This window comes from Hyaena hyaena, unplaced genomic scaffold (assembly GCF_003009895.1).
Source record: "Hyaena hyaena isolate Hyena2069 unplaced genomic scaffold, ASM300989v1 scaffold_514, whole genome shotgun sequence".
In the NCBI taxonomy this organism is placed as follows: Eukaryota; Metazoa; Chordata; class Mammalia; order Carnivora; family Hyaenidae; genus Hyaena; species Hyaena hyaena.
In genome coordinates, this window is record NW_024081146.1 from 1,231,389 (window position 1) to 1,257,945 (window position 26,557).

Consider the following 26,557-nt stretch of genomic DNA (forward strand, 5'->3'; position numbering starts at 1 on the left):
ACTTGAAGAGTACAAGTTCCCTTCCATCCCTGGAGCAGATGAGATATCTTTTCCTTCCCAAGGTTTTCATTTTATGAGTCTTTTCTGAAGCAGTTAATTCACTTTTCTTATTTAAAGGAAAAAAAAATGTGTTTCATCCAGAGTTATACCCAAGTGACTAAAACGAATTTTCTGCTGGGGATATAACTCCCCAGATCAGTGGAAAAAAAATTTTTTTTTAGTCAACCACACAAATAAAACCAAGCGCACATCAACAATCAAAAATAATCCCCAAATATCCAGGACAAAAAATAAAATATTTATTGATCTATCACAGCGAGACACAAAGAGATGGGAGGGGGAGGGGCGGGAAATGCTCTGAAATACGGTGGCTCCAGGGAGGGGTCGGGGTTACAGTACTGCATGGGGGGGGGCCAGATTGGGGAGGAGATTCCTGCTGCCCCAGCTGGCACAGCTCCTCACACCCGGGGTGCTCAGGCCCCATCGTGGGGGGGTGGGGTGAGGGGGGTGGAGGCAGGGCACAGGCCACCAGGACGGGTGAACCAGGTTGACGGCGGGGGCGCCCAGCCAGCTAGCGGCGCCGGGCGGTCAACTGGGGTCAAGTGTGGATGGACGGATGGGCAGATGGGTGGACGACTTCCACGAGAGCAAGAGGACTATTCCCAGTGGCGGTGGGGGTGGGGCGGGGGGTGGGTGTTCCCATCCAAAGGGGTCCCAGCCATGGGGAATAGGTGGGGGGCAAGGGGACCGAGAGGTCATATGACCGAATCCAGCTTGAGGCTTTTCGTGCTTGGGTACCAACTGGACCGCAGCCGAGGTTGGGGGAGAGGTTCTGGTGGGCAGGGGGCGAGGGGGCTGCCCAGGAAGTGTCTGCACCATCTTCAGAAGAGCCCCGGGGAGGGGGTTCCCGAGGGGCTGCCCTTCCCTCCTCCCTCCCCCCAGGAAGATGATAGCACCAGCATGTAGCACCAAGTTCCCCTGGAGATGGAGAGTGTGTGGAGGGGAGCTCCTGGGTGGGAAGGGGGTGGGGGCAGGGGGCTGAGCCCACCCGCCCCTGGCCTCTGAAGTAGGGGGCTTCCTGGGGCCCACCTGGCCACCACTCTTGTGTCCTTGCTTTGTGGATTTCCAAGGCCACCCAGCCTGGCCTGTCCCCTCCCACGGTGGGGACAGGGGGAAGGGGAATGGGGAAGGGGTCACAAGGGGTTTACATTCTCCACCAAGCAGTAGCACCAACGTTGATGAGGTCGTGAGTCAGGGGTCCTGGGAAGCTCACTTTCTCTTCCGGCCACAGGATTTCCCCAGGCAGGCCCCACCTGGGCGGGAGGAGGCACACATGACGGCCCGGCCCCTTCTGGGTCCTTCCTGCTCAAGCCCCTGCCCACTCGGACCAGCTCCGAGCTGTTCTTACACCCCCATCACTGACATGGGGAACAGAGGCTCCAAAGCCAAGAAGAGCTGGGTCACCACCTCCTGCTGAAGCTCTGAGCCATCCCATTGCTCAAGCTCCTTGCAGGCAGGTGGGTGGGAGCGGGGACGGTGACGCAAACGAGGCTCAGAGAGGGGAAGGGACCTGGCCTGGACAAGGTCTCTATCTTCCGACTCCACTGATTTGGGAAGCCTTTATGGAGCAGCTCTGAGCAGCCCCCAGAAGGGAAAGGAGGAGGTGAAGGGAGGGCTGACGGAGTCTGGAGATGGCCCTCCTAGGAAGAGAGTGCATCAGATAAACTGAGGCTCAGAGAAGGGGAGAGCTTGCAGTGGCTGAGCTGGGACACACACTCAGGACTCCTGCCCCCTCCAGAGGACGTTCTGATGGGCAAACCTGGCTTTAAGCCCTGGAGGCACCGCTGTCTGGCAGGAGGGCTTGGAGCCCGACCTGGCTCCTTACCACCACCTGGTGGCAGCGAATGGCCCCTTGGGACCGGGACAGGCTTCTTTCTGTGAAGCTCATCCAAGGGGTTTAGAAAGCAGTGTGACAGGGCCATAGGCATCAAGGAGTGCCTGACTGAGAGCTGGGTCCCCTGTCCAGGCGTCAGGCGGTCTTGCCTCTGCCTCCCCCTGCCCTGGCCTCAGCTGCCCTCTCTGTGTAGTGGGGATGCAAGGGAATCCACAGCCTGAGCAGACAGGGGAGCGGAGTGGGGCTTCTTCGGGTCTCCTTTGGGCACTGCTGGGAGGAGCCTTTGGGGGTGCTGATCATTACCGCCCCCCACACTCCCAGAGGCACGCCTGTATCTTTAAGCAAGGCTGTGGCTCTGGGCCAGGTAGTGGCTCTGTACACCCTGCCCAACTAGGGGCCCCTTGGGTCCTCCACCCACTCCTCAAATTCCCTGACTCCAAGGTCCGTTGTCCCGCTTATTCTCTCTTCCCTTCCCTGTTCCTCCGAGTTCTTCCCTTCCCCACATCCCTGCTCTTTCCCTTGGCTCCTCCGGGTGGGGCTTGGGGTGAGTCTGGGGAGGTCCCGGGCCCACTCTTAGCTCTGAGTGTCTGTATCAGAGGTAGATGCAGGGATGGGGGCGGGGGTGAGGCATCGGCTCCCCCAGCCTCTCCATACCCTGCTAGGTCTAGTCCAAATGTGCTCCCCTCTCCCAGGCTGATGGGCCCCAGCCCTCTGCCTCTGTCTGCCCCTCCCCACCCTGCCCTCTCCCCAGGGGCCGAGTCTCTATGCACCTTGGTACCCTAGGGCTCCCAGGGCCCCTCCATAGGGCTTGGGAGGTTTGCCTGTGGAGGGGAGGGGGGCTTGGGGAGGGGGCCAGACTTTCCCACCTCTCTCAGAACCCCCGCCATGGACCAGGCCTCCACCCTGTCACAGGAGGTTCTGAAGGCCTTCCTGCCCCCGGCCAGGGCCCGACCCCTGCTCTCCAGTCATGCCTCTTGTGGATGGCATCCTGCCTGTGGAGGTCTGAGAAGCTAGGAGGTCACCCCTGCCCCGAGTCAGACCCTGGCCACACAGACTGGTCCATCTAACACGGCTTTGGCCTCCCTGACCACCTGCTTGAGCGGACCTCGTTTCTCCCCTTACACACTTCCTTTCCTTTTCTCCGGGAGCTTGTCCATCTCTCTAGTTACACCAGAGATGGGGAGTGGGGACGGGGGTCAGCCAGGTCTCGGTCTCACTCCTGGTGTCCCACCAGGTGCCAGGCTGGGAGTCCCCAGGGATGGGATCCTTGTCCCCACCTACATCTCAGGGCTGAGTTTTCTTGGCATCGGAGGGCCAGCCCAGGGCCGTGGCACCATAGCATTGTACCCCCACTCCATGAAAGTAGCTCAGGGCCCCTCCTTATTGCAGACTCACCGCCAATTCCCAGGGCCCCAACTCCGCCACCTGTGGGGCAGGAAGAGGGGCTGTGAGTGTGTCCGCTTCCGGGGAGCCCGCCAAGCCCTTTCAGGGAAGCATGGGCCCCGCCCAAGAGGGCCAGGTTCTGGGCCTGGGTGCCAGGCACCTGGGGCTCTGCTTCACTCTGTGTGACCTCGGGCGAGTCCCTTGCACTGTCTGAACCTCAGTTTGCCTCATCCGGAACACGGGTCTTTGGAAAAACTGATGCTCCCTGGCCCTTGCAAGGGAGGTGGGGAGGTATGAGGGGAGGCCCTGCTTCGTGTGACTTCCTGTGATGGAGGTCATGGGAAGGGGGGGGCTACCCCCTGGGGCCCGGCCCAGCCCATCTGAGCAGATGGAGTGGGGGAGTTAAGGGGAAGGGGCCCGGGGACAGGGAGGCTGGTGTACCTGGGTAAATGGGAGACAGTCCGAAGCCAGGTCTTGCTGCAGCTCCTGTGGGAGGGGTTTGGGGTTGGTGTGGGGCAGGCCCTGCCCCAGCCCTTCGCTTACTGCCCCTCCCCTCTGCCCAGGACCACCTCCTCCCCCTGCGCGCCCCCCACCAATGGACCGGCTTTCCTTACAAGCCTTGTCTCCAGCCCCATAGCCCCAGCTCATCAGCCTCGTGTCTGTGGCCCACAGTGTACCCCTGCCCCTGAGGCCTGGGCGTTGCCCTTCCTGGACTATCCTCTCTCTCTCTCTCTCTCTCTCTCTCTCTTCCATGTCTTTGTGCTGGATGCAGCTCTAGGAATCCCCTCCTGCTAGCCAGACAGGCCCCCTCTAGGCCCTGGGCAGAGCTGAGGATTTCAGAGAGAGAGGGCCCCTGCCTCCAACTGGGAACGGCCTGGTGGCTCCTAGGACACTTCCAAGGCCAGTGGCACCTGAAGGTGGACAGGGGTTAGGACCACACACAGTTTAAGGGGCGCTGAACATCCTCTTCGGGTTCTGGGGGCAGGGACAGGCCTTCAGGACTGCTGTGAGCAGGACTGAGGCCCGAGTTAGGAAGAGGCCAGGGGGTGGGGGCGGAGGGGGGGCGAGGCAGCCTGCCAACTGGGCAGAGGGAGGGCAGGAGGGGGCAACTCACCGTACTTGGCCGCTTTAGCAGCTGCAGCTGGGGACACACCTGGGGAGACGCAGGGCACGCGGGCTCAGGAGCAGCACCGCCCTCCCAGAGTCATGTCCCCTCCTGTCCCGCTCGCCCACTTACCCCCTGCCTGCCGACTCACCGCCCTGCTGCCCTCCCTTATCCAGCCCTCTTCCCAAGCCTTTAGTAAACTCTTCCTGCGCGTCCAGGCTGGAGCGCATAGGACGAGATTCAGGCCGGCTTGGATAGGGGGACAGAGCGGCGACCCACGAAAGAGTGAAATGTCAACACGAGGCACACCCCATGCACGCTCTGATTCCTGAGGAGCCACTCACCTCCAAAGCCCCCAACCCCTGGGATGACTCCCCCAGCTCCGAGACCCCCGACTCCTAGGGCTCCGACTCCCCCGAGGCCTGTGGAGAGAGCTGCGTGTTCAAATCCCGCTGGTGGGACTAGTTGGGCTGTCTGCAGACAGTGGGGTTCTCATCCTTGGACCCGGGTGGAGCCTGAGCTCCCGGGGCCTTGGAGGGCACAGCGGGGCCAGGGTGTGGGCTGGGCCCTGGGAGACGATGCCCCGGATGGCCCCGGGGGGCAGGTCAGGGACTCTGCATGTCAGAGGCGCCTCCCCCTGAGACCCCAGGGCCTGGGGCACCCCCGCCTCCACCCAACGCTCACCATACTGGGCAGCTTTGGCGGCAGCTTTGGCGGCGGCCGCTGAGGCAGCAGGTCCAGCTCCTGGGGACACAGGAGTAGCTCAGAGGGAGGGACTCCCCCCAGTCAGTCTTCCTCCCTGCCCCGCCTGTCCTGGGCTTCCGACTCACCTACCACACCACCTGGGACACCTGCTCCGCCAAGAGCCCCCACCCCTCTGGCTCCTGTAGGGAGATGATGGAAAGTCAGCACCCCCGTTTCTGCAGGGTGAGGTCTCCCTGCCCCGGGGAATGCTAGGCAAAGCAGACAGGGGGCCAAAGTCACGTGACCCAGTGGAAGGCGCCTTGGTCAGAGTCCTGGCTCTGTCCTGACCCATCGGGCAAGGGGAGGACCCTTTGAGCCTTGGCCCACCCATTTCTCCTTCCCAGACAGCTGGCGCTGGGAACCACGGGTGGCCATGGTGGTGGAAGACTCCAGAAGACTCATCTCAGGTTCTGACAGCCCTGTGTTCGAATTCCACTTTCTCGCTATGGCCGTCGCCTCTCTGACCTCCAGAGCCCCACCTCCCTAACAGGGATGATGATCCCTACCCCACTCACGCTACAGGTGTTTGGGAAGCGAACATATTCTGAGTTCTGAACCTCTGTCCTTCATGGAGCTGCTGCGTATGGCCACTTAACGCTTTATGCCACAGTCACGGTCCTCTGTGCTTTGCACATGGTAGCCTGCTTATTATTCCTTGCAACAGTACAGGTGGGAACTACTGTCCTCCCCATTGTGCAGATGAGAAAATTGAGGCATGGCAGAGGCTAAGCAGCGTCCTCAAGTTTCCACAGGCAAGAAATGGCCTGGGAGACAGAGCCCTTAACTGCTTTGTTTCCCTGGCAACGTCTGTTAGACTCGGGCGGGCCAGCAGCCGACAAAGAACAGGAGAGGGGCCTGTGGGTCACCAGGCCCATGGTGGGTGGGGCTGGGGCCTGAGGAAGCCGGGATTTTCCGAGGTGGAAACTGGCCCCACGTGGACTGGCCGGAGCCGGTTGGCAGAGGCCAGGAATGCGGGGGCCACAGACCATGTGGGTCTGTCCAGGCGGGGCGGCCATGTCCTCCAGGCTCGTGGCAGGCACAGTCATGCTGACAGCGAGGCAGGCGGGAGGTGAGCCTAGACGAGGTGGGCTGTCCGGCCGGCAGCAGGCGGGGCCCCTGGCCTTGGGTCCCAAGAAACCGTCAGGGCCAGAAGGCCCTGAGGGACCGTGGTCTTCACCAAGGAAGTGCCACCGGGAGGTTTGGAAATGTGAGGGGGTTTTGAATTGTCCCAGAGCTAGAAGCATGATAGGCACAGAGCAGGCAGAAGCCAACTCTGCTAAACCATCATTAATGTGTCCTAGAAACTGCCTTCTTTCACCCTGACCATCCCAGCCCTGCGCTGTAGGCTCCAGACTCTGGGCCCTGGCCCCACGGGGGAGAGATGGGTGACTAGGTGTTCTCAGGGCTGGTGGGGCAGCAAGCAAGCCCCGCATGGGGGGGTGCGGGCGACTCACCAAATTTGGCTGCTTTAGCTGCCGCCAGGGATCCAGGTACTGAGGGGAAAAGGAAAAGAGGGCTGGTCAGCAGCTGAGCTCTGCGCCCAGTTCTGCCTCCTCCAGGGAGCCCTCCCTGACTTTCTCAGCCTTCATGGCTCCTCTCAGAGCTCTGGAACAGAGACTCCCAGCCAGGAGCTCACCCTGCCAGGTACAGAGCTCCACTATCTAATGATGCCACTGCCCGTCTGGTCTGGGGCTGCTTGGAGGATGAAGTGTGCCTCCTCCTTCCATCTGCCCCTTCCATCTTCCTCCAGGCACAGTGCGATCTGCCTGAGGCTGGACGCACAGCAGGGACTAGGTGAAGAACTGGAGGTCCTAGTGGCCCTCTGCCCATAGTGCACTGCTGAAAGGGAGCCGGACTGGCCCACTCGTGCCCTCTGACCCCAAGGACCTCCACCTTCCTTCTGTGGGCTGTGGGCTACTTTTCAGTGTGGAACCCCATCATTCCTCTACTGAGCAGGCAGAAACTGAAATCTAGCAGCCTGGCGCACCCCCTTTGCCTGACCTGCCCCCCCCCATCTGTTACCCCAGTCATTTCTGACTGCTCAGGAGAACCTAATGGAGAATTTACTATGATCCCCTGAGTGAGGCTGCTGGGAATGTATGGGCAGGAAGAGGTCTCCCTCTTCCGAGCTCAGGGGGCAGTTTCTCCCCAGCCCCTAGAAGTCTCCTCACCTGCACCGGCTCCAAAGCCAGGAACGCCGACACCAGCTCCAAAGCCAGGAACACCGACACCAACTCCAAAGCCAGGAACGCCGACAGGAAGCCCGGCTGCAGCCCCTGGGGGTGATGTGTAGGGGTGCGGCGGCTGCAGGCAGGGAGCATGCGCCCCTGGGGGCATCCCGCCCGGGGAGCCGAGTCGGGGCCCATGCAGAGGTCCCCTTGCGCTTAACCTGCCCTCTATACTGCTACCGAGAATGGTCTTCCTAAAACTCCCACTGACCGCCAAGTCCAGCCCCTCCCAGGCTGGCGTTCAGGGCTGCACGGTGGCTGCAGACACCACCGTCCTTTCTAGACTATTCTCTTGCTCCTTCTGTCTTGGGTGAACTCGCTCCTGACAACCATCTGCAACAGATGCCACCAGCACCCACGTGTCACATAGAAGGACAGGAAACTCGGAGGTCACTTCACTAGTGTGGGACGCAGGACTTGAACCCAGGTCTCCCTCATGCTCAGTCTATGCTTCCAGCCCCTCGGGTGCTGAGGCTGCATATTGTGGGGCCCAGCGCAGGCTTGGGTCCCATGGGGCCAGCCCGAGGCTCGCAGGGGTGAGGAGAGGAAGGGGGTAGGGCACTCACGGTACTGGGCTTTGGCGGCTGCTTTAGCAGCGGCTTTGGCTGCATCTGGGGCCCCTGCTCCTGCAGGGGGAGGGAGGGGGGTCAGGGATGGCACCCATGAGGATTCAGAGGCCCCTCAGGCCCACTTCCTCAGGTGGCTCACCTGTAACACCGCCGGGACCAATGCCAATGCCGGGCACCACGCCGGGCACCACGCCGGGCGCCACGCCGGGTGCCACGCCGGGCCCCACGCCAATACCAGGGCCTAACCCTGCAAGAGTGATGAGTTCATTCTTAACCAAGTCCTGACCAAGGAGGACAGAGCTGCAGGCTGGGAGTCAAGAGCCTTTGAGATCTTGTCGCAGCCGGGACGCAGGCTTGCTGCGTGACCTTGGACAAGTTACTCTCCCTTGATGGGCCTCAGTTTCCTCATTCCTAAAATGAGACATGTGCAGGATCAGGAGCTCTTAACCTTGGGAGGACCCCTTTGAGACTTTCGAGGGTGACGGAGGCAGTTACACAGTAAAGGGAAGTCTGCAAGACAGGTAGACCTGGCTTCAAAGCTCAGCTCCACCGCCATTTAGCTGTGTGAATGTGGACGTGTTACTTAGGCTCTCAGAACCTCAGTCTCCACATCTGTCAAATGGGAACGGGAGTACCAACTTCATAAAGTCGGCGTAAGGATTCCCTCCACAAATAGCAGCTTTGTAAAAAAAAGGGGGTCGCTTGTCATATGTGAGTTTGGGGATCAACAGCCCCAAAGTTGAAATGCTCTCTGGCCTAGACAGTGCTAAGTTTTGTGACCTGAACCTTGATGTCTGCAGGCTCCTAAAGCCAAGGCGTACCATTCCTCACCCCTGCATGGGACTCTAAAGGGGCTGCTGGGGTTTGGCATATTCAGGAAGGTGATGGTGCCCGGGGCGGTCAGGTCAGGGTGGCCCTCAGATGCCGCGAAAGATGGAGAGCCTTGTCAGGGAGGTCAAGAAGGGTGGGGGTCCAACGAGCCCAGCATGAGGTCCAGAGCGATGCAGGCCCCAGCTGGACTCGGAGGTGGCAAGGGCTTTGGGCAGGATGGGGAGCCTGGTCCTGGAGGGCTGGCCAGGGTCCCCTCTCACTCTGCCTTCCTGATCAGAACTCCACCCGCACCCCTAAAAGTGGTCAGATAAGCCAGAGCTCGTTAGAATGCCCAGGACGTGACACCCCGAGGGGACTTGCCTCCTGAGGGGGTGGGGCAGCCAGACCCCAGAACAGGGAGGGTGTGAGAGCAGGGCTCCTGAATGGGGGTTTGGGAGCACAAGGGGGGGGTTGAGGGGGACACTTACCAAACTGGGCGGCTTTGGCTGCGGCTTTGGCGGCTGCGGCAGCTGGGGTACCTACTCCTGGAGACAAGAGTGGGGATCGGGGTTGGTCCCTGGCACCCTTCCCCACATCCTCCCTCCCCTCCCCCATTCTGGAAAGACCACCCATAGGGAAATGCCCCCTCTCCCAGCAGACCCTCCCCACTCTGCCTCTTCACCCCTGCAGACAGAGAGAGAAGCATATGGGGCCGGCCTGTGTTCCAGGCCTGCTCTGAGGATGGCCCGCTAATCAACTTGGGTACGTCCCTTCCCTGAGAAGTGGCCCTGGAACTGTGACATTCTAGTCCTGCCCACGGCAGACGGGAACCCAGAGCTAATGGGTCGAAGCACAGCCTTCCTCTAGAAGGCTCATGCAGCTCTCTGCTGATGGTGGTGTTAATTTAAAAAAAAAAAATTCCCAATTGGGCCTGTACCCAAAACTGGAGGAAACAGCCCGTTTCTTGGGGGAAACTCAGAAGGGAGATTTTCTCCCAGAAAGAAGGCACGCAGAAGAGAAGTCTGGTGGGGAAAAGCAACCGAGGACGTCTGTAACTTAATCGCCTTATGTAGCTGTTCGTCTCTCTTTGGCCTCTGACTGGCGGGGGAGAGTGAACACAGAGGAGCCCAAGGGAGGTATAGACCCTCCCACCTGATCAGGAACCGGAAAGGCCACTGGACTAAAGGAGGCCACCCAACCGCCAGGCGGATGACGGCTGATTTCCTGAGCCTCCCCAGCAAGCTAGGGTCCCATGGAAGGTCTTCTCCCCAAAGTAGGGGAATTTGCCCTCCCCCCCCCCGCCCCTGGCTCCGCAAAGTGATGCACTTGACCTGGCCGACTCTGGGGCTCGTTTCACAAGACAAAGCAAGCCCATCTCTGGGTTGGGGCCGCAGCTCACCTGGCACCCCTCCTGTGCCTGGCACACCTGCTACTCCGTCTCCGATGCCTGGCACCAGCCCTCCCAAGCCTCCTATGCCTCCAGCACCTGGAATAGTGAAGAGAGTCAGGCTCCTGGGAGAGGGAAGGGTAGAAGGTGGCAGGGGGAACAGAATGGCTGCATGGGCACCCCCAAGTTGCTGATTTGGAGCGCGGCTGAGAAGCAGGGCTGATAATCATAGTGGTGAACAGCTGAAAAGGGCAGGAGAGTTCAGAGTGGCTTCGGAAGATGGGGCCGGGGACTCCCGACCTTGACCCAGGCCATTCAGCCCCAGGCGCCTAAGGGTGATGTTGCTCTGCTCAAGCTGGAGAACTGCTTTGAGCTTGGATCTGGGACCCCAAGGGAGAGCAGGGCTGGGGTGGGCAGGAGGGGAGGGCGCTACCCTGGGCGCGGGGATGGGCATGCCAGGGGCACTTACCGTACTTGGCTGCCTTGGCTGCAGCTGCTGCCTGGGCCGCGGCTGCGGCCGCAGCTGCAAGGAGAGAGAGAAAGCTTGCTGGATTGGGCGACAGCGCTCGGACCCAAAACTGCTGAAAGCCCTCCCTACACGGCCCGCTCCCCAGCTCCTCCTTGAGGACATTGAAGCCCAGTCTACACTCCCCTGAGCCCCTTTGCCTCCCCCCTCAAGCCCTACAAAAGAGAAGTTTCCCCTGGTGGAACTAAGGCTCACGGGAAAGGCCAGCTCCAGGGACAGCTCCAGGGACAGCTCCAGGGAGGGCTCCGATACCGAAACCAGGAAAGCCGCCAGCACCAACCCCGTAAGTGGGAATACCTCCAACTCCCACTCCCGCTCTGGCGCCTGCAGAGAGAAGAGAATTGGGTGGAAAAGCATCTCAGTGGGGGAGGCTGGGGAGGGCTCTGGGGGAGTTGGTCAACCGGGAAGGAGGATGCAAACCTCCCCCAAGTCTGGTGCATGAAGGACCGGAAACCACAGAATGCATGGGCCCCCTGCCAGCCTCCTGCAGGGAGCATTTACTAACACCTCCCTGACCGCCCCCCACCCCCACCCCGCCACTCTACTCTCCAACCACTGTCTTCTCTGAAGGGCCCCTTGGGTGGCTATGCAGAGACTGTGGGCAGCTCCTGTGTCCCCATTCAGGCTTGGGCTCCTCTGGCAGGGCCCTGGCCAGGCCAGGGAGGGTCAGGGATGCTGCCTCCACTGGGAATGCCATACTGGGACTCTCCCATCACTCAGCCCCATGGCCTCATGGTAGGAGATGACTGGAGGAGACATTGCCCAGGGGCCCAACAGTTGCAAGTCCCAGCTCTGCCAGTGGCTTGCTGTGTGGCCTTGGGCAAGTCACTCCCCTTCTCTGGCCAGACAGGATGGGACAGAGCTGTCAGCACAGCACTCACCATATTTGGCTGCTTTGGCGGCTGCTTTAGCGGCTGCAGCTGGTGACACAGCTCCTGGAGAGACCAAGGGGGACACAAATGACACAAGGGTCTACCTATCCATTCACCCATGCATATCCGCATCTATGCATCTGACCATCTGTCTACTTAACCACCTGTTCACCCACCCATCGACCTACCCACACGTCTGTCCATTTGTTTGGCTATCCTTGGACTTCAACCTACCCGGTTAGCTACTTATCCCTCCGTCCTTCCGTGCACCTACCTATCCATCGACTTATTCACTCATCTGCTTATCTGTCCATTCATCCATGTATCTGATCATTCATTTTGCATTTGCCTTCTACACACCCATCTAGTCATTTGCTCATCCAACCATGTAATTATCCATCCATCGTCCATCACCCACGCACCCATCTATCCATCCATTCATCTTTCTAACCACTTATCTAGGACCCCATCTGTCTTTCCATCTGTCCTTCCATCCATGCATCCGTCTATCCATCAATCATTTTGCCCATGTGTCTATTCATCCATATATCTACACATCCTTGTATTTGTCCCTTCATCTACCCATTCCTTCATCCATGGCCATTCACCTGCATGCCCAGTTGTCCATCTAACCATCCATCCACCCACCCACCCACCCATCCATCCATCCATCCATCCATCCACCCATCCATCTATCCACTTACCCACCATTTACTGAGTACTTATTCAGCTAAGGGCTGGGAATGTAGATATGAAAAAGAAATGTCCCCTGATTCCAGGGACACACTGATAGTCAGAAGATGAAGAAGATGAATTAGAGAAGATGATGCTGGCAGTGACTAATTAGGAGGTTGTTCCAACCCAAGGAAGAGAAGATGAGGCATGAGCGATCGTATGAAGAGAGGAGGATAGATGGGTGAGGTATTAGGGGGAATCCAAAAGTCTTAGCAATAATTTCAGTGTTTCTCTCTTACACATGTGCATGCACACGCACACACATAGCCCAGCTCACCTAGTCCACCCACAATGCCCGGGCTCCCCGTACCTGGGACTCCAACACCTGGGACTCCAACACCTGGGACTCCAACACCTGGGACCCCAACACCTGGGACTCCAACACCTGGGACCCCAACACCTGGGACTCCAACACCTGGGACCCCAACACCTGGGACTCCAACACCTGGGACCCCAACACCTGGGACCCCAACTCCCGGGCCGCCAAAGCCTGGCCCACCAGGCACCAAGCCTCCTGCAGCTCCTGTGGAAGGAAAAGATTGTTTTCCTGGCCTGGACTCTGTGGGGACCTCAGAGGGCCCCCAAGGGCATGGCTTTGGTGATCTGGGGGAGAGGCAGTTCCTGAGTGCACACCCCAGGCGGGCTGGCATCCCCACATCGATCCAACCCATCGAAGGGAAGGGGACAGCTGACGGAGCCTGCGTTTGGATCGGTGGGTGGGAAGATCCCGATCTAGGTCTAAAGCCAAGTCAGGTCTCTCCGCTGGGCACCCAGGTAGTGGCACCAGAGCACCAGAGGGTGGCTCTGAAGGTAGGAAGGGAGAAGTCAGATGCTCCATGGGAGCCCCCTCACCCGCCACCACTGGACCTGTCAGTGGAAGATAATGACCTTCTAGGCAGAGTAGCCAAAATGGGCAAAGGCAAGGAGGTAGGGACATTGTGTGTTGGGGGAGGGGGACACAGGCTGCCGTAGATGGATGAAGGCAAGGTCCGCCCAACCTTGTAGGGCGGGGCTGTCCAAGGCCCATGCAGGTGGAGGGTCTGGGGGCAGGCTGGGGCCCCTGGGGGCACTCACCGTATTTAGCTGCCTTAGCAGCGGCCTTCGCAGCAGCAGCAGCAGCAGCAGGAGTCCCCACCCCTGGAGAGATAGTCACAGAGGGTGAGGCCCTTTCCCAGGGACCCTTCGAGAACACCCCACCCCCAGCTGGGCAGATACCTGCAATGCCTCCGATCCCCGGAATGGCGCCGGCCCCGCCGGGAATGCCACCACCTCCAACGCCAGGGAGAACTCCGGCTCCTCCAGCACCTGATGGGATGGGGACAGTGAAGATGTGGCACTCAGGGCCCCTCCCCATGCCCCCCTCCCCCCGCAGGAGGCCCAGCAGGAAGGCTACTTGGATGCCGGAATTTTGACCAGCACACTTTCCTCTGGGAACGGGGCCCAGGAATCTCCGTCTGGGCCTGCTGGAGAAGGCCCCCACCCAACCGTTCCTTGACTCACCCCCAAAGTGTCCATTTCAACACGCTCATTAAGGGACTTGTATGTTTTCAGACAAATCCCATCCTGATCACTGCCACATACTGAGAAACCACAAGCGGCCGCTCCCCGGGCCAGAGGGGCCCCTGTAGGGAATGTTCAAGGCTTCCTCTCCCTGTGTTCCGAAGCCTCGGCCAAGTTTGTAATCCAAGCGCCTGGCTGCCTGGCTCTGGCAGCCCCTCGCTGTCCCACTCTCCTGCTCCCACATTCCAGCCATCCCCTCCAGCCTTGGGGGCTTAGAGGGAGTGCCTGCGGGGCCTCCAGGGAGCAAGGCCTCCGGCTCAGTGCTCTGCCCACCCCGTCTCCCAATCTTGTCCCCTTGGGCCGGTGGGGAGATGTCTTCTGTCCCATCAGGGTTCAGGAAGGGCTCCCCAAGAACTGGAGATGAAGCCAAGGACTTCAGCCCCAGTAACCTGATTCTGAACTGGGAGACGATCTGGGGCAAGGGCATAGATGTTCCCTGTGCCCACTACACGGGCACAGGGAAGGCCGTGTCACATCTTCTAGCAGAGGCATCAGTGACTAGAGGAGCGGGTTGAACGTTTTATAGTACACATTAAATTGATACTGAAAAACAACATTGTTTAAATGCTCAAGTATGTACCGCTTAAAATGATCATTCCAACCACCATAGTAACCCCTCCCCTCTGCCTGGGCTTCTCCTTTCTATTTTCACCACAAAGCAAAACTCCAGAACCAAATGTCATTTTCTCTGAGAAGCCTTCCTGATTTTCCCCAGGAAGAAATGTCCCCCTCTTCCTGACTCCCCCCACAGTGCCTGAATTTTCCAGCAGGGCTCTTAGTTGACCCTGGTCTCTGAAATGGAGGGAGGGAAAGAAGGGGAGAGGGATGGATGGATGGAGGGAGAGACGTGGGATGGAGGGATGGAAGGAGGAGGGGGTTGATGGAGAGAGGGGGAGATGGACAGATGAGGGATGAAGGAATGGAGGGGAGACAGGTGGGGATAGATGGATGGATGAAGGGATGGAGGGAGGAATGGAGAGATGGAAGGAAGGACTGATGGATAGATGGAGGGAGGAATGGAGGGAGTGATGGATGAGTGGACAAATAGACGGATGGATGGATGAAGGGATGGAGGCAGGAAAGAATAAACGGATGGATGAAGGGATGGAAGAGGAATGGGTAGATGGAAGGATGGAGTGATTGATGGATGGAGGGATGGATGGGAAGATGGATGTGGGATGGGTAGAGAGAGGGATGGAAGAAAGAATGAATGGATGGGGGAATGGGTGGCATTGAAAACACTGGATAAATGGTGGGAGGAGAGGTTGCCTTGGCTCATTGTCTGCGAGGCAGGCTCCAGTGATAATGGGGACAGAGGGGCTGGGGGGCTGGGGGCTGGCAAGGGCACTCACCATACTTAGCTGCTTTAGCTGCCGCTGCTGCAGCCTGGGAGCCAACCCCTAGGGAAGGGGAAGGAGAGAGACTCCACAAACTGCTCTTACATCTCCGAGCCCACCTGCTCCAGCCCCACGAGAACCAATCCTGGCACAGGTGGGTGTGGGGGAGGGGCTTCACAGCAAGCAGAGGCTGACGAACTGCCCCCACACGAGAATCTTCTCCAGGCTCAGACTGGGGTCTGAAGGCCTGGTGGGCTGGAGCTTGCATTCTTAAGAGACCCTTGTCAGCCTTGGGGCTCTGGAGCCTGGGTGACGAGTGCCCCTTGAGCTGACGGTTGGGCGAGGTTTTCCTTACCTGTCCCCGTCGGGTACCCGGCCTTGCCTGCAGCGCCAGCCACTCCTCCCGGCCCATAGCCTGTGAAACAGAGAGGCTAAGTGGGCACCTGTGCAGATCTCACTGCGGCTGTGCTCCCTGCGCATGGGGGTAGGCTGCCCAGAGTCCCCACCCTATCACTCCCAGCCAGAGTTAAGACAGGTACAAATGTGTGTGGGATGCTTCTTCCCATGCTACAGATGAAAATACCGAGGCTCAGAGAAGAAACTGCTTTGCCCGAGGCCAGGGGCTGAGTGTGAGGACCGGGACTGAGAACCAGGCTGCCTGAGCCCGAGTTCTGTGTTCCCTTCTTAGAGAATTCCCTTTCCAAGACTCCATTCCTTCCCCAGGCGGATGCTCTCCTAGCGGGGGAGAGCGTTGCTAAGACCCCGCAGCTGGAAAGCGCTAGAAGCCCATCCATTTAGGAGGGTCTTACTCACCATAGGGCAGTTTCCCAGTGGTGTAAGGTAGTCCGTAGCCACCTGAAGAGAGGGTTGGGGTGCTCAGGGGCTGCTCCATGGCAGCCCTCTGTTGGGGCCCCCACTGCCTGCATAGACAGACCTACCCCCACAGGTACTGAGGCCTGAGACCTCCCTATGCGCACCAAAGGTCCCCAGCTGCTCACAGGGGCTCTCGGGGGAGCAGACACCCTCGGTGGAGGGGGGAGAGTGACCCTTCCTCCAAGGGCTGATGGAACACCCCTCCCCCTGCAAATCCAGGGCCTGCCATGGCCTTTGAATCTTCCTGATGACCCTCCCAACAGGAAACATCTCATGGTCTGAGCCAACTGCGGGGGTGGGGGTTGACATCGGAGGGGCCTTTCCATCGAAGGGTGTCTCTTACCATCAACACAGACTGTTTGCCCATCCGGGCTATGGGCCTCTGCACATGTGCCTGCATGTGCACGTGTGTGAACATATGTGTGCATGGCAGTGAGGCCTGGTGCGTGGCACCTCTTAAATCCTCCTTCTGACTTACCTGGCAGCTTGGGAGCCTTGATGGGGTACCCCAGTGGGACTCCAGGCTGCTGGCCCCCAAAGGGCCCAACTCCTGTGGGGACAAGGAGAGTGGACTCGGGTCCCCACAGGGTGGGCCAGCAGCCCTGCTCCAGCCCTCAGCCTCACACTTGACTTTCTGTTCGGTCCGAGAGGCTGATCAGTGGTCAGCTCAGTGCTGGGTCACCTCCTCCTGAAAGCTGCAGGACTTTGTAGCTCTCACAGCATTTGGCACAGACTGGTGGGCTTTCTGGGCTCATCTGGCTGCTGCACTGGGGTCAGGGAAGCAGCGTGCGGTGCTGCAGCCGGTCCCAGGCCCAGGGCAGTGTAGGCAGGAGGGAGACTGGACAGGCCTCCTGGGGATTCTGGGTGGCCCCGCCCCTCCCTGCCTGGCTGGCTACTCTGCTGGCCTGCCCACCCACCTGGGGACACCCAGCTTGGCCTCACCTGGGATTCCAGCAAAAGCTCCGCCTCCACCTGCAATGACCAATGACAAGGAGCCGTCACTGCGGCCCTGCCACCATGGGGACTGATAACGGCCAGGAGGCACTGAGGGGCGGGCCCACCAGAGCTGGCCAGTTCTGCCCTCACACACGCGGTGGGGGGTGGTCTGAGAGGGCTACTGCCCATCTTGGCCGGCTGCACCAGGACTGGAGCCCAGGAAGTGCCCAACCAGAGGGCCCTGAGCCCAGGGTTACCCCTCCCCACCCCCACCGGGGGCCAGAGGGGCCTGAGGGGGGAGGGGGAGGTTCCTGCCAGGGGCTCTCAGCCAGTTGGCCACATACCTGGGGCCTTGGCCTTGACTCCTGTTCCGGTGGGAACCCCGGGGAGCACCCCCACACCCGGGAACCGAGCTCCTGAGGGGGCAAAGGGGGGGAGCTGGCAGTGAGGGTGGGAAGGCAGGCCTTGCAGACACCCACACCACCCTCAGGTCACACAGCTGACCTTCTGTACTGACTGTCAGCGACGCATGGCGGCAGGGGGATGTGTGGTGGTGACTCTCCTTCCCTGTCTGACCCAAGGTCAGGAGACCTGAGTTTGCACCCCATTTCCTAGCCACTTGGGCCTGTGCCTCAGCTGGCCTTCTCTCTAAGTTGGGGTTAACTTGCAGCCAACCAGTGCACGGTCCCCAGAGAAGGCAGACAGTTAAACCCTGCTCGAAGCAGGAAGCCTGAGGCCCTGGGGGCTCTCCCTTGAGGTGCGGCCCCACCGCACACGAAGCGGCTGTCTGCTGTGGCCGGGGACGCGCTGTCTGCCAGCATCTGGCGCTTCCACCCCTCCCGTCTCCACTGCCTGGGCCGCCTCAGCCGGAGGGACAGGGGAGGGCCACTCTGTCAGCAAATCCCTCTGAGCAGGCCGGATCTGGGCTTTTGGGGGAATTCAGGAGGTCACATGCTGGGTGGGGTGGTCAGGCCCTGGCAGGGAAAGGAGGGCGAGAGGGCAGCTCTGAGGGGTCTCCGGCCGGGCGGATTTGCTGGGCGGGCCCCCCAGTGACTCACGGCTTTTGGGAAACAGCTGGCCACACTGGGACTTGGTGTGTCCTCGGGGGGCCCTTCTTGGGCTGTGACGAGGGACTGGGTTTGGGCCGAGGGTCAGGGCTTGGGGCCGGGGTAGGGAGTGTGAAGCCAACTAGACTTTGTGGGGAAAGACGGCCAGGCCTGAGCTGTGATGCTTAGGGAGACAGTGCTGGTCAGGGCCCAGCTGGTGGCCCTGGCTTGGGGGGAGGTGACGGGCCACCCGGGGGGCTGCCAGAGGCTGCTCTCCTTGCTCTAGGGTCCCCTTCTTCTTCTTGCCCTCACCTGTGCCTGGGAGCACTCCGCCTGGGTAGACACCTGGCAGACCCACACCTGCGGCCAGAAGAGACGGTTTGAGCCGAGAGCAGCAGCCTGGCTGCGGGAACCCCTCCTGGGTCCTGCTCTCAGGGGCAGCTCCGGGGCCCCCATACCAGTTCCCCAGGGCCCCGAGGGCATAGCCAGGGACACATGTGCCATGGCCGCAGCTCTCCCATGAGTTTCGGAAATCATCGGCAAACCCTTTTGTGTGTGGATTTATCTTGTCTCCTGGAGCCTGTTTACGTGGCTGGCTCAGCCCACCTCTGGGCTAATAGCTTCCAGATGTTCCCTCCCTGCTGTGTGGACCCAGGCAGCCTTTTGTGCAACCTGAAGTCACTTCCTCAAGGGCCTGGGGCAGAGGAATGAGCACCAGATGGCGAGCCCGCGTGCCTCCGGCTCAGCCCCACTCTGCCGTGACGGGCCCTTCTGAGCTGACGGTCCATCCTGAGCCCGAGCACCCCATCTGTCTCCCGAATTCCTGTCTCGAGGTCTGTTTCTGCTCCAGGAGCTGGAAGAAGGGCCCACAAGGCAGACTGGGGCCTGTCTACCATGTTTGGGACGGAGCACCGGACACGGGCCTAGCTGGCTTCCTCACCTGTTGCGGCCGGGCCCACCCTCCCTGTGTGGTGTGCAGGCGGGGGCCTCTGTCCTCCCCGCCCTCTGCCCCCCAGCCCCGGGGACGGCTCACTGACCGGGCACTTTCCCAGGCTTCCCTCCGGCTCCGACTCCGACTCCAACTCCGGCTCCGGGCTGAGGCACCACTGCACCTGGTGTAGGGTGGGCCGTGTCAGAGTGGGCTCCCCCACCCCCAGGCCTGCAGCCTTCACCTGGCCAGCTCAGGTGTCACCACCATACCTGTAGACACTCCTAAGCCGCCGACGCCGCCTACCCCGCCGACGCCAAGCCCGGCACCTACAGAGCCAGGACAGGGAGGGGCAAGAAGTCATTCAAGGACTAGTGGGGCGCAGGAGGGCCCTGGGCTCCCAGTGGAGCGGAGATGAGAATTTGGCCCTCCTGCCTGCCTCCCAGGAAAGGTGCTTTGCAAAGTTGTGAGCCCGGAGGCCAGAGGGCTTAAGGCATGTCCCCAGGAGTGACACTCACCAGCCTTGGCAGCTTTGTAGGCCGCAGCAGCATCTGCCACTCCGCCGGGCACCAGAGCCCCTGGGTAGGTGCCTGCAGGAAAGGTCCCCAGCCCTGTGGAGGAGAGGACCGCGTGAGGCCCCAACCCACCAGGCCCTGTCTCTCCTGGGAGGCACATTTGGGGCGGTTTTTCTGCTCTCCGTGGGACTTTGATGCCAAGCAGTGACCCCCGGACCAGGACCAGATTCGGCATTGGAGAGTAACATATGCCAGGCTGTCCTGCTCAGCTTTGCAAAACTATGGGTGTCTCTTGGGGTCAAAATTCCATCCTCCCCTCCTCCAGAAAGTCTTCCTGGAGCCCCTCTGAGTTGAACAACTCCTCTGGGCTCCATTGGCCCGGCTTCTGTCCTGCTCTCGCCCAGCCCCCAGCTGAGCCCTGGACAGGCACTCAGCACAGATGGGCTCACCCTCACCCTCATGCCAGCACCCAGGACAGGCCTGGCCTGTGTCCCTGCCCCCCAGTGGCCCTCCACGCCAAACAGATGCCCTGGGCTCGGCTCTGGCCCCCAAATGCGCATGTTGCCTGGATGCCAACACTCACCTGCCCCGGGGCCAGCACCTGCAAGCCCACCAACACCTGCAGGGAGAACGAGACAGAGTGAGGTGAGGAGAAGAGAGGCTGGTGTGCGGGCATCATTCCCAGGGCCCGGGGGGCGGGAAAGGTCTCATGGGGAGGGTGGTCAGGAACCAGGCAGGCAGTGCCGTGGTCAGTGTAGGGTGTTTGGTCCCCAAGCTGGACCCAAAGCAGGGCTTCTGGCAGGTCCCCCACGGCAAGGAGCAAGCAGTTGGGACTTAAGGACGGATCCTGATAAAATAGCAGCCACCATTCATTTAATGACCAGCTATTATGTGCCACATAGGCACAATTGTACTAACCCCATGTAACACCCCTAAGCTATGCCTTGCTTCCCCTAAAAGGCCAGCCGGATAAAGGGGCACCCAGCAGGGCTTTTTGTGAGGGCTGGAGCTGAGCAGTCTGCCAGCAGGACACCCACCCCCACCCCCGGCCAGGCCCTGCTCTGTTCTGACCATCAGCCCCCACCCCAGGCCTGTACTGCTTTCCTTGCAGGGTGTCCCCTGGCTCCGCCCACTCTTCCTGCCCTGTATCTGGAATCTCTTCTGTCTCTGTATATCTGTCTGTCCACCCTGCCCTGCAGTCCAGGAGCCTCCTTGCTTGTAGACGGATGCTAAAATGTTTATGAGAAGCCAAATGGGTCCCTTTGGCTCTCTCCTTCTCACATCTGGGCCCAATTGCTCCTTCTCCCTCCAGGAGACATTCCATGGCTTTGGCCAGGACCGATGGGCAATCAGGTTGGAGTTCACAAGCGTGCCAGGTTTGTTTCCAATTCTGTGAGAATCTTTCCTGTAAGCTCCAGTCCTGGCTGTCAGGGTCCTGAGCCCAGGGGCAGCCTCCTCCGGGGACAGACCCCAGATGTGGGGGGCTGCTGAGCCCTGGAGGGTCGACCTGGCTTTCACTGGGTGTGGTCTCTCCACCTCCTTCCCCCACCATCTCCTCCTTGTGTGAGCTGACCATGACCGTGCCTGAAATGCAGCCGGGCCCTCTGTAAGGTGGGGCTCTAACCGCGGCCCCTCTCCCTTCCGTGCAGGTGTGGTGTGGGTCAGGCCGGGCCTGGGGTGTGCTGGGTTCACTTCCCAGGAAGCCAGGCCCTGCCCTTCCCCAGCTCTGTCCTGGGCTTCTCTCAAGCCGGGTCCATTTCCTGAGCTCCAAGAGGGCAGGGAACATGCTTGGGCTTTTCCTGACCCCAGAAGGGCTGGGAAGAGAAGATGGGGACCCAACAGGAAGTGAGAAGGAGCTGGGGCTGGTGGTGGTGGGGCCCCAGCAACCTCTCTGCAGCCACCTGCCCTTTTCCCAGGCTCCCCTGCCAGCTGCCTGATCCCAGGGCCACCTCCAGTATGACCAGCCCCACCCCTGCTGGCCCTCCTTCCTGTAGACTCACCTGGTCCGAACGCCCCCAGGAGTCCAGCCCCTAGAAGGGGGGAAAGTGGTGAGGAGTTGACCCTTGCTGGGAGCCAACGGGGCCCGGCAGGCCCAACGCTCTCTTCCAAGTCCAAGAGCTCCGACTCCAACCCTGCTGGACCCACCTACTCTGTGTGTAAGGAGGCAAGTCATTTCACCCCTCGAAGGCTCTAGAATGGTCGGTGTGTCCCCGACCTTCCTGGGGCCAGCAGGCTGGTGAGCAGAAAGTGCCTAGCATGCGCAACCAGCCAGGGCAGCCGGTGGGTGTCCCTCAGCTCCTTCCTGTCCCCCCGGGGGTGGGTGACTGGCCTCCAGCTGGTGCTGGGGGTGTGGGCGGTACAGGCTCCCAGCTGCCCCGGGCCCCCACCGAGAGTCCAGGCAGGGCCAGCCCCCTGAGGCCCACGTGGAGCAGCTTCTAGGCCACCCACCCTGTGCTTGTCAAGGGATTAATTGTTCTCAAGCACGACACATGCCGCCTGTGCCCGTTCCATCCTGCCTGGGCAGGTCCGGACGTCCCCGCGGCCTGGATGGCGGAGCTGTTCCAGGGTGGGGGGGCACCATGTGCCCAGAGTGCTGGGGCCCAAGGATGACCTCAGGGAGGCCGTGGAACCCCACCCCTTCCCGTCAGAGGGAGGGAGGTCTCCTGACTTCCCTTTAGGTCTTACTCCTTCGTCCTGAGCTGGAGAGTTCTTTCAGGGTCCCCACTAAGTCTTTTTAACTGGTCCACGCCTTGCTCCAGCGCCCATCCATTGAGGGACTCTGTCTTCCCTCTGGTCCTGCCTCGGGTGCCCCGCCGACAGTGCGGTCAGCCCATCCCCCACACCCCTCTAGCTTTGCCGTTGGGAGCCCCAATGCTTGGGTTTTCCCGGCTGAGCCAAGTGCTGCTCCCATGCCTTGGCCTCCTCTGCCACCGAAGACCCTGTGAGGGTCACCGCCCCCCCCCACCGGAAGACAGGCTAAGCCTCGCAGACCCCCCTTGCCCAGGACTCCCTGCTGTCCTGCCTCTCTCTCTCCCTCTCTCTCTCTCTCTCCCAGCCGGGCCCTGGAATTTCACAACTCTGATGGGCTTGCAGGCAAGAGGGATCTGGGCCCCGTAGATTCATTTGCACTTGGATCATCGACCATTGGGATTTCGTAAGAGCCTTGGACATCCACGCTGTCCTCCAGCCTCCGGCTTCAGAGGCAGGGAGACGCGGAGCTGGGGTGCCAAGGCCACATGTGGAGAATCTCATGCCGACGGGGCCATAAATCTGGACCGAGACGCCACTTCCTCCACCTGCTCCTTGTCCACCAGGGTTTCCCGGAGGGACCCTCCCTCCCCCTTCCCTGGGGGGGTGTTGTTTGAACCCATGGTGGACCTCAGTGGCAGGTCCGAGCCCCATGGGCAAGGCCTGGACAGATCTAACCAGATCTTCCTGTAAACGTCCAAGCTCTAGACACAGCTGGAAGGGGCCTGGTCAGGAGGGGAGCTCATCTGGGACTCAGGGTCGGGGTTCAGTCTGGGGTTAAGTCCAGGCCTCGGTCTTGGGTCAGGGTTCAGCCTGTGGTGAGGGAAGGCCTCCAGCTGTCATGGAGCTCAGAGAGGTCTCAGGGCTTGGCCTGGGGTTAGGGAAAGCTTAGCCGGGGTCAGGGGACCATCCAGACAGAGTCTGGAGCCCACTGTCTGTGTCTGAGCACCGGAGTGACATTCACAGACTGGGTGGCCACTGGAACCTCAGTCCCTGCCTTTGCCCCTGGGCTGTTTCTGAGGCCCCATGCCTAGGGCACTCTCCGGGCGGCTCGCATGCAGGCATTTGCAGGGTAGATGCCAGACACTCCTTCTCAGAAGCCCGGGGCCCTGGCCCAGCCTGCTTATACCTGGGGAGCTGGCGCTGCCCACCCCCTCCCTCCCTCCTCCTGCCTCTACGTTCACCACTCTGTGGGTCCTCCCCTCCCCTGCTCCCCGGCCCCCTCTCATTGCCCTGAGGCCTCAGGTCTTACCTGGCTTGGGTGGCTTGCCTCCAGGCCCCAGAGCTGCAGAGGGAAGAGAAGGTAGTGAATAGAGAGTCCCCAGGCCACCCTTTATCTGCTATTTATCTCCCTGGGGCGTTGGGGCTTCCCACTCCCCAGGCTCTAGAAGGGCCATCCGGGGATGGTTCCCCCCTCCCTCTGGGCAGGGAGCTGCTGGGAGCCTGGTGCCTGGATGTGCGGGTGGGAAGCCCACCTGATTTATGGTTTACCCTCCCTTAGACTCAGTTTCTCAGCCCCAGAAGGGACAGATGATACCCACTGGGCAGGCCTTGCAGGGGTGTTATGGAAGATCAAAAGAATCTGGAAAGAGGGCAGGGGCCACCAGGAAAAGAGGCCAGGGGAGGGGCTCAGGAGGCAGGTGGCTTCCGGCTCTAAGACAAGTATCTCCCCCCACACTGGACGCTCAGTCCTTAAACTGAGGGAGCCCTTGATGCCTAGGCCTTCTGGGGTTCTGGCGCCTGGGGACCTGGGTGGGCCAGAGTCAAGGTCAGACCCCATCAGTGAGAACCAGGTTTGGTTTCTGAGCTCACCTCCTCCTCCCAGACCTCCGAGACCAGCACCTATGTTGAAAGAGAGAGAGACATACAGACAGACAGAACCATCAATGTCACTGCCAAAAAGCTGCCCACTGACCTACAGTCAAGTACCTGGCTGTGTAGCCGCATGACCTTGGGCTAGCCTTGAGCTCTGTGAGCCTCAGTTCCCTGTTGGGCCAACAGCCAGTGCCTGCTTGTGTCTGGGGGTGTCAGTGGCTGCCCTCACCTTCACATCAGTTCTGAACACTAAAATGTTTTTTTTTTTTTTCTCACTAGATCTCCAGTTTATTATAAAAGAATGTAACCCTGGAACAGCCGGATGGAAGAGGGCAAGGCGTGAGGGAAGGGCACTGAGTTTCCACTCTCTCTGCACACCTCTCTTCCTGCACCTCCAGTTGTGTACCTCCCTGGAAGTGCCTCTCAAATACTTTTTCAGTATTGAAAGCATTACTTTCGATTTTTCAATCTACTTTAAAGCATCATGCCTTTTTTCCAAATTAAAAGAACCTCCCCCCACCCCCCACCCCCATGCCAGAGCTGCAACACATTCTGCCCATTATCTTTTGGGGGTGTTCCCAGTATCCAATGCTGCTTTTCTATTGTTTGCACTTGAAGAACACTTCGCCGCACGGTTGCGCAGGTAGCGCACTCATACTTTTTAGAAGCCGGGTGTTATTTCAGAGTTTACTTAATCACACCCTCCAGTCAGGTGGGCTTGTTGTTTCACATCTTGCAGATAACTCTCCAATGAACCTTGGCTGGGATCTCTCTCTTTCTCTACTTTTCAGTTGTTTCCTTTGCATAGATTCCCAAGAGCTGGGTTAAAGGGTCAAAAGGCAGGGTTGCATGAAGGCACCCACTTTCCTACAGACTTGTAAGCATCGTCTTTCATCTTTCAGAAAACTGATGCTCTGAGTACTTGTAAAAGTGTCACGTGGACTGCTTTTTTTTAAGTAGGAGTGGCTCGTGGGTCCCCTTTGGTAGGCGTGCCAATGCCTCCCCTTCCACGTTTTCGCCCCGTGCATCTCTTACGAACAACTCAGGATCTGCCTTCCCTGGGTGCGTGCAAGTTTTATGTACGTTACCTGGGTAATAGACGCCTCCGGGAACTCCACCAGGAACAGCCCCTGGGACCCCTGGAAGTAAGCAGGTAGAATCCTCCATCAGCCAGAACGAATAAAAGCACGGTAACAATAATAGCGCAGACGGTAACGATGCTATTGCACGTCTACAAAGCAAGATATGTGGGCCAAGCCATGTATGTTTACATTTTCTCATTCATGCTTCTCAGAATGGCCCCGAGGGGTTGGAAGGGCAGAGATTAGGATCGTCACTTGAACAGATGTGAAATCAGGCTCAGAGAGGTTAAGAGGCGTGCCCAGGGACACACAGCCAGAAAGAGATGGAGCCAGGCCTCTTCTACGAGCATGGTGGTCTGCACTGTGTTACCTGCGTCTTCTCTCTGTCCCCCCTGGCACGGGGCTGGGGCTGCCCACTTTTTGCTGGGCGCCCAACTCTCTCCAGCCCTGAGTGGCTTGAGCAGGGGCCAGAGCTGTGGGAGGGCAGTCTGGGCTACGGCAGAGAGCAGTAAGGAAATGTGGCTGCTGCCAGCAAAAATGCGGCCATTCCCACACTGATAGGATGGCGTGAGGTCAGCGTCCTCAGCCACTGGGCAGCAATGATGGGGTGGGGCTCTGGCCGTCTAACACGGGGCTGTCTTAGGAGGTGCCGGGGGCCCAGAGGGGGACACCATGAATGAGCAAAGTGAATAGTTTCCTAAGGAAAAGTTAATTCACCAGCCAGGCCAGGGGCTGTCTGCCCGGCCAAGATCACGAGTTCACTCCCCACGGACCCGCGAAGCCCTCGCTGGGGAACGCTGTGGCGCTGGGCCCCAGACCGGCCCGAGCGTGGTCATGGCAACAGACGATCCTGGTGCAGACCAGGCCCTGACTCCACCACCAGAGTGGCCCCAGCCTCATGAGCTGCCTGGCCCATGGCCCGGCTGGGGGGGCCCCGGCACCACCCTGCTGAAAGGGGCAGGGGTGGGGTCGGGGGACCGCATCGGGCAGCACTGCAGCGAGTCCAGAGGCCTCACAGCAGAAGTCTGGCCTCCGTGGTCTGAAGACAATGCTCGCTGGGCTTGCTGGCCCCACGGCCCCGTCAGCCTCAGCACCAGCCCAGCAGGGTGGGGAATGCCAGGCTGTCGCGGTCACCCGGTGCCAAAGCCCCGAGCCACACCCCTTTCCCCCCTCCACCCCCCACCCCCGCATACTCAGGGCCTGCAGCCCCCCACGGCCTGCAATCCAGACCTGGAACGTGCAAAGCAGTCTGGTCAGAGCCTCAGGGACACGTAGTGGTGGCCCCAGGAGGCCGGGCCTGCTGGGAATGAGTCCTTCGGCCCGTCACCAGCTGCCAAGCACGCACACAGCCTGCTTTGGGCCTTTGATGCCTCCCTTGGCTCCTGCCTCCAGCACTGTCTCTTCTGTGCCTTTCCCAGTGGCGTTCCAGGTCTTTCTGTGCCTTGGCTCTCCCCCTCCTCCCCT

General features: G+C 60.2%; 1 protein-coding gene across 9 annotated transcripts in view; it reads right to left on the reverse strand.

Annotated features, from left to right (window-relative positions):
• Positions 1-285: 285 nt before the first annotated feature.
• Positions 286-26,557, reverse strand: part of ELN (elastin) — a 30,865-nt gene continuing 4,593 nt past the window's right edge. The window contains exons 2-36 of one of the 9 annotated variants that reach the window (XM_039255197.1): positions 25,100-25,150; positions 24,009-24,038; positions 23,449-23,481; positions 21,449-21,478; positions 20,032-20,067; positions 19,452-19,544; positions 19,206-19,262; positions 19,043-19,117; positions 18,318-18,365; positions 17,304-17,375; positions 16,966-16,995; positions 16,502-16,573; positions 15,964-16,005; positions 15,506-15,565; positions 15,166-15,213; positions 13,469-13,558; positions 13,328-13,390; positions 12,714-12,776; positions 12,564-12,683; positions 11,528-11,581; positions 10,842-10,970; positions 10,590-10,643; positions 10,133-10,219; positions 9,222-9,278; positions 8,063-8,170; positions 7,921-7,980; positions 7,298-7,402; positions 6,581-6,619; positions 5,213-5,266; positions 5,067-5,126; positions 4,727-4,804; positions 4,392-4,430; positions 3,719-3,763; positions 3,290-3,319; positions 286-1,313 (exon numbers count right to left, since the gene is read on the reverse strand). In XM_039255197.1, the coding sequence (XP_039111128.1) occupies positions 1,270-1,313; positions 3,290-3,319; positions 3,719-3,763; positions 4,392-4,430; positions 4,727-4,804; positions 5,067-5,126; positions 5,213-5,266; positions 6,581-6,619; positions 7,298-7,402; positions 7,921-7,980; positions 8,063-8,170; positions 9,222-9,278; positions 10,133-10,219; positions 10,590-10,643; positions 10,842-10,970; positions 11,528-11,581; positions 12,564-12,683; positions 12,714-12,776; positions 13,328-13,390; positions 13,469-13,558; positions 15,166-15,213; positions 15,506-15,565; positions 15,964-16,005; positions 16,502-16,573; positions 16,966-16,995; positions 17,304-17,375; positions 18,318-18,365; positions 19,043-19,117; positions 19,206-19,262; positions 19,452-19,544; positions 20,032-20,067; positions 21,449-21,478; positions 23,449-23,481; positions 24,009-24,038; positions 25,100-25,150 (2,156 nt within the window). In that variant the 3' untranslated portion in view covers positions 286-1,269. Of the gene's footprint in view, positions 1,314-3,289; positions 3,320-3,718; positions 3,764-4,391; positions 4,431-4,726; positions 4,805-5,066; positions 5,127-5,212; positions 5,267-6,580; positions 6,620-7,297; positions 7,403-7,920; positions 7,981-8,062; positions 8,171-9,221; positions 9,279-10,132; positions 10,220-10,589; positions 10,644-10,841; positions 10,971-11,527; positions 11,582-12,563; positions 12,777-13,327; positions 13,391-13,468; positions 13,559-15,165; positions 15,214-15,505; positions 15,566-15,963; positions 16,006-16,501; positions 16,574-16,965; positions 16,996-17,303; positions 17,376-18,317; positions 18,366-19,042; positions 19,118-19,205; positions 19,263-19,451; positions 19,545-20,031; positions 20,068-21,448; positions 21,479-23,448; positions 23,482-24,008; positions 24,039-25,099; positions 25,151-26,557 lie in introns of all 9 variants that reach the window. The other 8 variants (XM_039255199.1, XM_039255194.1, XM_039255193.1 and 5 more) reach the window with 8 other exon arrangements.